Source organism: Nicotiana tabacum, chromosome 10, assembly GCF_000715075.1.
Source record: "Nicotiana tabacum cultivar K326 chromosome 10, ASM71507v2, whole genome shotgun sequence".
Classification (NCBI taxonomy): domain Eukaryota; kingdom Viridiplantae; phylum Streptophyta; class Magnoliopsida; order Solanales; family Solanaceae; genus Nicotiana; species Nicotiana tabacum.
Window position 1 is genome coordinate 166,502,676 of NC_134089.1, and position 13,310 is coordinate 166,515,985.

A 13,310-nucleotide genomic window follows, 5' to 3' on the forward strand; every position below is an offset into this window, starting at 1 on the left:
ACTTTCAATTACTTTAAATTTTTTAAATCTTCAGATACCTTTATATTTATTTTTTAATTCCAACCTTCTTTTACTTTTTAATTTTTTAAAAATTTTCACAAAACTTTTTATTTTTTTAAATTTTCTACATTCTTTTCCCTTTTTTAAAAGAGAATTCCACCTATTTTTACTTTTATATTTTTTTATTCAATACTTCCCTTTTTCTTATTTTTTAAATCAATCCCGAAATTAAAATATATATATATATGGATTTTATTATATAAAAAAAATAAAAAATATAAAAAAATATTAATAGTGATAATTCACCTTTTAATTTTTTTTGGTATTTTTATCCTATAATAAAAAGTGTAATAAAGCTAAAATAATAGTAGGTTAAAACCCCCTAAAATATTTACATAAAAGAAGTGATAAAAAATTAAATGTTGTCAAAAATTAGGTGTTCACAAGATCAACCATTCATGAAGTCACTTCTCCTTGGCAATAGTAATAATTGGCTCTTCCAGAGCTCTCACTTAATTTGATACTACCACATATTCATCAACATCCATATAGTGAATATCTCTTTTAAAAAGAGAGTTATACTATTATGTTTATGGTCAAAATTATATGCAAGATATGTTTCTTGCATTAATGTTGTCCTTTAATAATCACAATGCCAAAATATTTTGGCGTACAATAAGTACGTGACCAATGACCCTTTATGCCATAATAATGACATTACTTATTTCCTCTCAAACCTCCTTCTAGAGGTGAGTGTGGTATATACCACTAGAACGCTCATATTCTTTCAAGAATGAATATGTATTCATAAATCACACATTGTCTCATTCACATCATGAATGGATCATAGTCATCTATATGTGATTTACAAAATCCCATGTCAAATCGATGACATATATTACTTTCACAAAATAAAGATTATTTTGAGAATACTTATTGTTCTCAATACCACAATGATGACGATTATAATTTCGTCTATTTACCACGTCCACATCCATTGATACATTCATAGTAATAATTTTATTTTCTTTCAGACTTATCACATACTGCTATCACATTTTCTTAAGGGAATGAGAATAAAACAAATTCAATGGGACGAGTTTTCAATTCTTTGCCCACGATCATACATGAATTTGGTTATGGCAAGGCATAAAATTTTACCACTTTGGATGGTTATAATTTCTTTCAAACTCCATTAGAGTTACAATAAAAATTTATTGTCTTTGCTTGTATTTAAAATTAAATTATAGAATGTCAAGAATTTAAAAGAGAAAAATAAAGTAAAATACTTACCTTTAATCTAGAATTTAATCATAAAGGAAGTTCATGGAATAATTAACAATCATTATGCTCAATCTCAAAGCTTCTACTCAATTGATTAGAGCCTCGTGCTGATAGCGTGTTATAAATCAAGAAGAAGAGTATTGCGGAGAAAAGTAGGGAGAGAGAATTCTTATTGATTTTGGGATGAATTACAATGGAATAAGACTCCTTTATATTTATAGGGAAAGAGTGACTTAACCACCAAGTAAAATACCTACAATCTCTCTAAAATTTAGACATTCACCTTAAATAAAATTCTATTTATAACAGTGGATAAATTTTAAGCTGAGTGCGGTTAAATTGTTGTATTACTATGTGTGCATTTATCTATACCACATTCAATAGTATAGTTTACTCCGTATGACTTAACAGTATGGAAATCCAAAAGTATAATCAAATGTAGGACAGGGGCGGATGTACGTACATCGAAGCGGTGTCACGTAACACCGCTTCGTCGGAAATTTTGATTAAAACTGTCGCTGTAAATGGCATGTGAACAGTAAATTTGTACATATTGTCTAAAGTGACACCACTTGACAAACATTTAGGTGTGGTTAAGCCTTTGGTTAAGGTAGTAAAGGTCCGGGAATCGATTCCTGCATACGTTACCTTTTGTTTTTCTGAGCTTGCCTCTCTAAAATAGAAGGGCTGGGGTTGCAAACCTCTGACGGTCTGACCTCCCCGATCAAATAAGGAGTACAAACCAAAGTAGAACAACAATAATAATTTTATTTAACACATTTTAAATGCTCAATTCAGAATAATTACTTCATGAATTTGTAATATTTATTTGTGCTAGCTTGCTATTACTGTACTCAGCTACTTAATCTCGTCATCTCCCTGAACTCCTTTGGGTTATCGGCCATCAATTAGTTGTGACACCGCTTACTGAAAGTTCTGCGTACGCCCCTGACGTAGGATTAGTAATACGGTTCTAAGTACAATCTGAACTACAGCTAGCCAAATGTCCCCCTATTATAGGGTTAGTTCATCAGGAAAACAAAAGGATGTAAAATGTGTTTGTTCAATTCCTTTTGAACATCGTGTAAGATATCATATTAAGAGGGTACTAGATAAGAGTTTATTCGCTAAAGTTTAGTGCCATTGAGCCGTGGTAAATTAAGAACGGAAAAGGGTCAAAACTATCCTTGTAATTTGCTAAATGATTTATAAATACCCTCCGTTCATTTATTAGTCCAAAAAAAATACACAACGTTAATTTTATTAATAAAATTACCCTCGTGTCTAACGGCAGAATATATGGGCCTTTCATTTAACGAGGTGGCATTTTTTTTACTGGGACACATGGCATTTTCGGCAGAAAATCAAACACGAGTCTTATTTCTAACCCATTAATGTATCTTGGGTTTGTTACTTGGGTCAAAATATTAACATTAACCCAGCCTTTTTTATGGCATCAGACATTTACATTAATCAAACGATGTCGTATCAGCAACTGGATAATTCATTTTCCGGTGGTTGTACCTCCGTCGCGGGTGGACACCTAGAAAGAAAGATGTGGGAGGAAGCAGAGCAAGATGCAGGAGTTGATGATGAGATGCTTGCTATTTTGGGTTCCAAAGTGAAGGCATCAGACATGGCTGAAGTTGCTCAGAAAGTTGAACAGCTTGAAGAAGTTATGGGCAGTGTTCAACAAGATAATCTTTCATTTCTTGCTTCTGAAACTGTTCATTATAACCTTCAAATCTCTCATCTTTGGCTCGAATCTATGATTCTGAACTCATCCCACAAGAACCTTTTACCAATTAATCTTCCTCTTTCACAACTAATATTCCTCAAAGAACAAATCTAACTACTATCCCAAGTAAAATCGTTTTTCCCCAAATTGAAAATCCAACTAGATTACTGCATGCGTCGCCGGTGTAACAACCACAGAGCAAAAGATTAAAACCCACAACTACAACAGAGTTATTGTCGTCCTCCTCACGAATATTGATGAGTGGTGGTATGTGGGGTAGTTTTGAGAGCGAGTCAATTTCCACGCGAACGTCTCAGTCAACTTGGCCACACATTTAATGGCATGTGCAGGAGCAATTCGACAAGAGAACATGAAATTAGGTGAAGCTTTGTTGAAGCAAATTGGGTTCAAAAGGGTCGGTTAACGTAAAATTTTTGACCCGGGTAAAGTCGGATCCGTTAATGGGTTGAAGTAAGACCCATGTTAGATTTTTTACCAAAAAGGCCATGTGTCCCAGTAAAAAAATGCCACCTCATTAAATGAAAGGCCCGTTTGTTTTGCCGTTAGACGCGAAATGGACGAAATATATTTATAAACCATTTAGCAAACCATAAGGATAGTTTTGACCCTTTTCCAAATTAAGAATATAGAAAATATGATTTTCTAACCCTTTTTTTCCCCCTAAGCTTACTAAGTGAACAACCTACTATTTACATCCATCCAGTGTTACTCTAGACCTGGCAATTTAAAAATTCTTAAGAGACAGAGTTAAAAGTGAGAACGAACATAAGTATAGTTCAATATTGAATTTGCAACTAGTAGCCAAGGAAAATAGGGAAAACGAGCACCACTAAAAAATAGGTAAAGCAACAAACACGTCATCCAAGTCCAACACCGAGAACATGATAGTGCAAAAATTAATACACATCGCAACATTTCTGAAAGAGAATTAAATTTTTGCTTGGATCAAATATCATCCACGCTAAAAATATGTTCTTCCATTTAGACAGGGGAGAAGTTCTCCATAAACATAACAGGACCTTGCATTACGCCACAAAACAAGTTATCTAGGTCCAAAGGAAGTGAGGCGAGGTTATGACTTCTGGCATTCAGAGAATATTGACTCCATTCTGAAACAAATACGATAACTAACTTCGAACCAAAATCATCAGAATAAAGATGGTACTGCTGAATATCGTAATGGCCCTTGCTGCAGAGAATCTGGTGCCTCAATGTGTTGTAATATTGGCGTCATCTTCAAACCAATGATCTGAACTTTGGGATTTGAGTGACCATCCAAGAAAACATTAGTAACCTGCAAATTCACCGTGTCAATAATTATTTGTTTTTTGCACTGCTTAACTACATCTTCAACAGTCCATCAATAACTGTTCCGGGGATTGAAGGAAACAGAGAAGCAAATAGCAAATGTAATAAACATGCAGCAACAATTAGAGAATCAATAAAAACAGAGAAGGTAAAAGGACTAGAAAAACTATGGCATATGAAGAAACCAATGCATCAAACAAAATATCAGAAGAGATTATTCTCTAAAAGAATGTATTGGGGTTCATGAACTCCACCACCAGTAGATATCAATTTCTCTCGGGAAAATCATGTGTTCGCAATATTAAAGTACATCTGAACCCAACAACTTTGGATCCATATCTCTCAATGATAGTAGGAAAAATCATGCAGAAGCTTCAAAGCCTACCTTGGCAACTGCATTCGAACAAAGATTCAAAATTCAGGGTTGACATTTACCAAGTATGAAACCCTCTTGATCCATCACTTTGCCACCTCTCCATTCCCACCTCTTAGCCCCATGAGGAAATGCATCATTGCAACCCAAACAACCCCACCCCACCCCCCACCCCTAGGAAAAATAAAAAACAGCTGTTACCAGCACTCATCAACCAAATACCCAAGCACCCAAAATTGTAATTCTAATTCACCAAATCAAATGTACACAAACACATCCAAGCAAAAAAAGTAGAAAGGGAAGGCTGGCATTGCACACTTCGAAGAAGTAGCAGGTTAGCTCCTTTGAGGAGTTCAATTTAGTTTTCAGAGACTGCATCAGTGTCGGTAAACAGCGGACCACAAGATAGAAAAAATACTGAATTTGCTAACTCTTTTTTGAGGAAGATAACCAACCTTGAGAGCATAGGCATTTTTGATATTTCACAACAATTAAGATTTTATTCTCCAGATTTTAGGGTCAATCTGGGGCAAAGAAACAAATTTTTTATGCCCCTTTCTTCAGTTCAGATGAAACATTAAGATGAATAAATCTCAATAAAGTGACCTATGATGAAACCTAGAGATAGGAAAGAACTCAAAGTCATAACACATAATCAAATTGTACAAGCACAAGAAATTCCTATACTTCTACATAATCAAGATAGAAAGACTTTGTCTTTGACTCTGGTACGAGCAGGTGCCTTTCAACAATCCCTGTTGCCAGTCTAAGCACAGGAAAAAAGGTAGGACATTAGCTGTGTCCCTTAATGGTCAGGCAAGCTGTGAGCAAAGTAAGTTTCTCATTTACCAAACTAAAAAAGCATACCTGAGTACAGCCAAATAATTTCAATACTTCCAATGACAAGCAGCTATCAACAATCAGTCCCAGGGCTTCATTCGTCAAGTTGCGGCACCAAGACAAATCCAGACTAATCAAATTTTTTGAGCATTTGGCTAGTGATATTGCAGTGTTGTGTGAAACCTGTAAAAATCATATAAAGACATGGAAAAACTTTGATTCCTTGACTTTTAGTCTGGCAATAATTCATTGACTATTTTCAATATTCAAATTTCCATGTACCCAGAAAAACATGGAAGAGGAAACAAGAGGCCTAGAAGTGAAAGCAAAGAAAATCTACCCAAGGTTCCTTTTGCTAGTTCTCTCAAAAATATATTTTTTTACAAGGTAGATTTTACTAACAGTGCAGCACCACGAAAGTGGGAAGTCACCACAAAAGTGAGTGAAATTTCTTCCCGTAGGATTGTCCATGGATTCCAGTACGTTTTCAGGAAGATCTACGGGCTTCCTATTATACCAAAAGTTACTCTGAAATAATATTTGAATAGTTGACATATCTAAGCAAAGTTCAGGACATCCATAAAGCAATAACTTCTTGATAAAATGGGTCATCCCCTTGTGGAACAACAATAACAACTGCGCCTCAGCCCAAACAAGGTGAGGTCAGCTATATGAATCCTCACTGACCCTTGTGGAACAAACAATACTTAAAAAGCAAAACTGGATAGTAAAATCATTAAAGCCCCTTCTAATGGATAAATGTTGATCTAAGCCGGATTTAGCAAGGCTTAATCGAGAATTCTAAGTCCAGTGTGTGATGCTGGTGATTTTACTAGAAGTCAAGGACATTAAGTAGCAGATGCCAACTGGAATTCAGCAAAAATGAAGCACAACCCATAACACATTTCCCTAGGACCACACAAACACAATAAGAAAAATGTGATAACATTACATGCCGTTAAATACCTTACTGACAAAATTGAGAGACAATTCCTTCAAAGACTCCCCACTGGTTTCAACATAAGCAGCAACAGCTTCATCACTGCCATTGATAAAAATAAGAGTAAGCTTATGCCACTATCAATTTTACAATTTACGAGTACAAGGAATTCAGAACATGCTATCAAAAAGGATAGCTCTTTTTCATTTTCTGAAGAATGCATACTGATAATATCCTATATGTAGCTTGAAACCACTATTCTAAGATTTCAAAGAACATTATTTTTGTGATTTTTCAAGAATGATACTGAGAGGATCTTATATGTAGCTTGAAACCACTATTATAGGCATTCACGCATGGAAGACAACTCAGGACTCATATGAGAGTAAATACATAGAAAGCCAAATAAGTAGGAAAAACAGACACAAGACTGCAAAATCATTTCCCTGCCCATTCCTATTCTTTGACTGATATTTCCTTTTCTCTGGTTTCTAACTAATCCAAATACTTATTTTACCAATGAAGCTAAGGAGTAGGTGAAATGGCGTGTTCCAACTACAAAGAGCTAGGATCTCATGTATGGACATACTCAAATACATGTTCATGCAAAGATGGAATGGGTACACACATGCTCTTTAAAGGTAGAAATTTCATCAAAGAAGGAGTTTAGTGTGAATTATGTCAAATCCAGCTCATGTAATCTAACAGAATGAAACGTTCCTTATATATACAAATTACAATGTACCATATGCACCCACTCCTATAAGCATAGGAGACTGTTATATATCTGCAAATTGGATATGCTATTTTTACTTAAAAAATAAAAGTAAAATACAAAAGAAAATGTGTGCAATATCTACCTAGGTGATTCTGGGCAGCCAACCACTCCACAAAAGGAACATGAGAAGGAAATTTGAAGCCAAGCATTTTGAAACATCTTTTCAACATTCAAATGAAGATTTTTTTATGCAAAGAAACAACCCTCCTTTGTAGCAGTGATATGGTGATATTCTTTGACAAATTTGCTCTAAAGGCATAAGCAACCAACATTGAAGAAAAAGTAAAAAGCTACAGAAAATGATGATGATTATAGCAAGCAAAACATTATGGAAAGACACTGCATATGCTACACTTAGAAAAGAATTCTGTACTGAATGCTATATTTTGAAACCTGAATGCATTGCGACAGAGTTTTAGCTTGTCAACTGCTCTACAACCAGTGGCAAGATGTCCGATTGCAGAGTCTGTCAATTTACGCAAGTTACTCAGGTCAATAGCGCGTAATCCAGGACAGCTTTGTGCAATCTCTTTCAGAGAACAGTCAGTCAATTGCCTGCATCAGATTAAAGGCACAAATACAATCAGTATCTGTCAAATTTCTCTGTGGAACATCATCTGAAACAGGACGAAAAAAACCTACATGCATCCCTTCAGAACAATCTCTCTCAGACTCTGACCTCGATGAGTGACAAATTCTTTAATAAAAGCATCACATACAGTCTGGATTCCAGCTACTGATAGAACTTCCAAATGTTCTAGCTTTAGCAATGCTGGTAGAATAAGCATGGGATCTATTGCTTCGCAATCGTCTAGATACAACTCTCTCAGAACTGATCCCAATGAATCAGATAAACAGCTAATTCCATCACATGTCAGCAAAGAGCACTGGCTGAGATTCATTGACCTTAAACAAGGTGCTGCAGAGATGATTGCCGTCAGCCCAGAATCGGAAAGACGACATGCACCTTTCAAGGACAAGGTAGTTAATGCAGGGAGATTGTTTGGGCAACGAGCTAATGTAGCCAATAGGATATAATCTGGAATACAGCGACCACACTGATCCAGTTGAAGCACCTGGTTCCACAAAGAGAGTATCTTCAAGTTCAACAATCAGAACTAATACAGCATTGATATATTACTACAACATATGCAAGCAAAACTTGAATGGACAGACTGAAGACAACTTTATCTTTTATGAATTTTAATATCAACACTGTAATGTTCAAGATCATATTTAAGCACAGATTATGCTAGCAAACAAGGTCTGTTAGCGGCTCCCATGTAATGCTGCTAAACAAGTACTTATTCCTTTTAATAGTTTTAACAATGGTACCAAGTATCATTTGTACAGAGTGAAAAAGCAACGCAGGTTTATTTAGAGGAGTAGTGGGTAAATAAAATAAAAATGCAGTTAAAAGGAATCACATACAAAAGCCTAACACATCTTGCTTCAAAAATAGCTAGGTGAATATTTTAACTGATAGAATAGCAGTTCATAAATATTAAAACTAAGTTTGGTTCCTCAAATGAGAGGTGGAGAGGAAGGAGAGAGAAACCAACTGTCCACTTCCCCTATGTGAAGCATTGATGATTTACTTGCAATCATTGTAAGCTTGTAGTATTCTTCATCATTTCCATCCAGCTTACGACGGATTGAGAAAGATGACGCGGAGGACCGCAACCCCTCCACTTCTATTTCAAGTTTTCTATTATCTCCTAACCAACAGACGAACACCCACACTTTATTCACTTTTACTTCTACTCCTCCAACCATTTCTTTTTCCACTCCAATCAGACATAGCATAAATAAAAGAAAGATGAAAACTCACCACCAAGTTGCTGGTATCACATGCTTCAAAGGTCTTTGTGAACTTCTCCTCATCCAACCATGAACAGTCCCTTATGCGTATCTCTGTAGGAGATCGACGGGTAAGAAGTTCAAAAAATTGATAAGTCATTTTTCGAGAATCGCACAGTGATTGGCAAATCCTGTGCCTGAGTGCATCAGGTACACAATCAAGTGAAGTGATTGCATCTGCATTTTTCACTAGAATGCCCATGCATAGGTCTTGTAGTGAGGGAACCACCAGCTTTCTAGATTGGCACTGCTGGCCCTTTTTGGGAACCCATACCAATTCAATCTTACTTTTCTCAGAAAATGAACTCTGCTGATGTTTGATGTTCGTTTCACGATCTCTAATAATCTTCATAGCAGTTGAAAATGGACCAGGCCAGTCTTCTCTTTCTACAGTGTTCACTTCCTCCTGTGGAATTTCCTCAGCAGCCTCAGCAGTGGCATTTATATCCTGTTCCATTTGGGAAGAGAAATGAGCAAATCTGGAAGCATTTCGTCTGGCAATATCCCTAAACCTTCTTCTTGATGTAGATACTCTAGTAGCAGTTACGCTTGCAGTGGCATCTGCAACTTGTTCTCCATCCTGAGATGTCCTATCCTCTGAGAAATTAATATCTCTTGAAACAATATCATTTATGGGTTTTTCCGCCCCTTGCTTGGATTTTCCTTCCAATGTATCAAGACAATGAGGCAAATCATCGCCAACCATCACTTTTTTTCCTTTTTCCTCTCTGCTAAGCCTCCTTCTAGTCTTTGAATTACCATTTTGCATACTAGGAGCTTGCTCATCACCATGATCATCCACGTCTGCGGTTTCTGGAAAACAGGCAGACTGAGGTACTGTGTGATCAAATGGCATCCCGAATGTTTCCTCTGATTCCAAATTTACTGAATGAACCACTGACAAACCCAGCTCATAAACTGTGCCTTTACATTTCTCTTCTCTACTGAATCTCCTCCTCTTAACACTAGAAGGCTCATCTAAACTTGTCCCCAACTTATCGCTCAAGGCACCTTCTGAATCACAACTGTTTGACATTCCTTCACTTAGCTTTCCTTGAGACAGCTTCTCATCGCAATCCTTCTCAACACTTTCAGTCTCACCAACAGAGCCACCACTGCTTTCTTCAACTGCTCTCTTTGAGATTTTCTTGCCAGACCGCAGACTCAAAAACTTAGTGTTCCCTTCTCCCTGCACTTCTATACTTTGTTTTTTCTTCCCTTTCCCCTTCTTAGCATATTCAGTTCTCTCCTCACAGCATGCCGAATTTCCTATAACATCAGATTTATTCAAACCTATTTCTCCAATACCTTCGCTATGCCAAACCCCCAAATTCTCATATTCATCCAAAACCATGTTTTCTACATCAATGTCTCTCTTCAAACTCTCACCACTACACTCATTATAAATTTCAAAATCCTTACTATTTCCTTTTCGACTCAAAATTTCGCTCAAACCGGTTTTAGAAGCCAATCTTGAACTCCTCCTTGGAGCAACAACACGAGGAACGGAACAACTAGCCGAAGAACAAGAAATCGGAGTCATGTTACATAAAGGCTGGCTCGAAGTTTCTAGAGACTTTGACGGAGTTGTCGGTTCCAATACAGTAACATTTTCTAGGGTTTTTGAAGAGGCCTTAGGCTTGAGTGCCGGAGTCACTTCGCGAGACCTCAAAATCGCCATTATCTCTTATCCTGTGAAGCAACCAAAACAAATGGACTAAAATGAGCAACAAAAAAATCATACGCGTATCTAAATATCCCAAAAAACAGAAGCACTCATTTCTCTATAATATAAAATAAAAATAAAAAAGCGCAAAAGTTGAACTCAGTTGGTGAGACTAACAAGCTTATCAAGTTCGATAAAACAGAATAAAGGAAGCTTATGTATATTGAAGGATGGAGAGTAAGTTACAGTTACCAGTGACGGCGAGGAGTTAGTAACGAGCTACTGCGAGCAATGGCGAAAATGATGGTACAGTGAAGTGATATTGTGAGGATGAAAACGAAATCGGGAAATGAGAGTACAGTAGTGAAGGGAATGTTTCCGTCGGCAGTTGAACCGGTTGACGACGGCGGAAGGTTGTGGCGGGAGGTTTAGCAGGTTTGAGGAGTTTATATGGGCATTGGTGGGAAGCACACGAGACACGACACGCCTGTTGAGATGACATCGACTTTCCCGCCAAATATATGGGTTGGGCTTTTAAGAGATTAGATGAATGGGCTGGAATGAGGCACAATACTTTTCTAATAATAAAAGGGAATTTTACATGGGGAACTTACACAAATGTCCCGAATAAATATCAACTTACCAACCTCTAGTCATTAGTCATAGACTTATCAAAACTAGCCCACAAAAATTGAAAAATCAAATAATAGGGTTTTTTCTATCAAAGAATCACATGCAAAAATCATCTTCCATATTTTTAAGTGTGATTAGCAACATTAGATATAAGACGGAAAGGAAATTTCATGGACGGGATAGCAAATAAGGTGATGAAATACAATAATCTATACAATATTCCAAAAATCTAAACAAAGAAGGAACTTTTTCAATGGGAATAGTTGAAATTCATTGAAAATATAAAGATAAGTCAATATACAAAATTTGAGGAAGAATGAAGGTGATTTGGACTGGTTTTGTATCAAAATTCGTAATTAAATTGAGTTCAACAAGTCTTCTGCGACACGTATATCAAACATGTATCTCACACACAGGTATACATGGATATACATGTGACACACAATTGATACAAATATGATACATATGTGATACACAAATGATACACATATCATTTTTTTCATGTTCAGCTTTTACTTCGAATATTCAATTCAAATCACCTCAAAACTTTACCAAATCATCCCAAAACTGAAATTCAAGCTCCTTAAATTGTGCCCAATCTATTCTAATAACACTCACTCAAAACAAAGCAAAAAATTTTAGCATTTTTTTGCTATAAATAGCTAATTGACTAATTTGGCTAATATTAGTAATATTTTATCAATTGGCCAATTTTTGTAATGACCTACTTATAAATGGACATAACTGGTAATTTTTTATTTTACATATCTATACACTATTAGAAACCTTATTATAAAAAAATTTCATGTTTACATAATTAACCGACCTATCCAAGTTTTGTCTACAAAATATATACATTTGTTTAAACTAGAATCATTTCTGCATTAGCCTTCCTTTTCTAGACGTGGGAATTTGGGGTCACAGAGGATTCTTCGGAGATTTTACTGAAGGGAATCTTCGCATTTTAATTAAGCCTACTATTACGCTGATTTTCTGTGATTATCGTCGCACAATCAAGTTCTATTCTCCGATTTTCTCTATCTCCTCTCGTTTTCAAAACCATAAGCTAAGGTTTTGAAAAAAAATGCAAATAATTATCCTGAATTGTATTGAATTCCGCTATATAATGTCAAATTTAGCTATTATGCTTCAGCTAAATTATTGGGATAGCATTAGGAGATACAAAGATTTTAATATTTATGGAATTGTAATCACCGAGGATTCAAATTATAGTCAATTGAACTCTGCAATTGCAGAGTATCTAATGATCGATACCTCCGGAAAAATCATCAAAATCAAATACACTGTCAATGAACGTTGTCCTCCAATGAAAATTCGAAACGATATGGGAGTTCGAGTGTATATGGAGACGAAAAAGGAAAACAAAAACTTATGAGTGTATCCGTTGTGTATAACAGTGCATGATTTCGATTTGGAATGCAGTATCTCTAATTCAGGCATAATTGCATGTTTGCTTTGTAATTTCAGTGGTGATGTTTTGTCAGTCCATGTGTTCAACAATTATTCTACATAAGATATACAATGATACTACATAACAAATGTCGTTGTTATGTTATGACTATTGAAGTATTCAATTTCTCGTGTACTACAATTATACTACAAATTAGCTACAATATATTTCTGAATTGTAGATACTTTTAATTGAGTGCAGGTTCATCTGGAACATTGAAGTTGATTGATAGGCCAACATCTCCAGAGATTGTGGAATATGAAAGTAACATCATAACAGAACATACGCCAAATGTTATTGAAGTAGGTCAAGTTTACAATGACAAGCAAACAATTGTCAATGCAATGAAGCACTATTCTATCATGAATAAGTTCCAATTTATGGCGAAACATCCAAAA

General features: G+C 35.8%; 1 protein-coding gene across 1 annotated transcript; it reads right to left on the bottom strand.

Annotated features, from left to right (window-relative positions):
- Positions 1-3,925: 3,925 nt before the first annotated feature.
- Positions 3,926-11,229, bottom strand: LOC107792277 (uncharacterized). Its single transcript, XM_016614470.2, has 7 exons — positions 11,061-11,229; positions 9,114-10,834; positions 7,925-8,358; positions 7,676-7,837; positions 6,531-6,606; positions 5,592-5,747; positions 3,926-4,337 (listed from the first exon to the last, which is right to left on the bottom strand). Exons 2-7 carry the CDS (start codon positions 10,821-10,823, stop codon positions 4,191-4,193), a joined length of 2,685 nt encoding a protein of 894 aa, XP_016469956.2. The 5' UTR covers positions 10,824-10,834; positions 11,061-11,229; the 3' UTR covers positions 3,926-4,190.
- Between the last annotated feature and the right edge of the window lie 2,081 nt (positions 11,230-13,310).

Excerpts from the sequence above, each read along its gene's own strand:
- LOC107792277 (XM_016614470.2), bottom strand. The coding sequence starts at position 10,823 with ATGGCGATTTTGAGGTCTCGCGAAGTGACTCCGGCACTCAAGCCTAAG. Across the intron at positions 5,748-6,530 it reads CTCTCAATTTTGTCAGTAAG|GTTTCACACAACACTGCAAT; the intron begins GTATTTAACGGC and ends TGATTTTTACAG. Across the intron at positions 4,338-5,591 it reads AATTATTTGGCTGTACTCAG|GTTACTAATGTTTTCTTGGA; the intron begins GTATGCTTTTTT and ends GTGAATTTGCAG.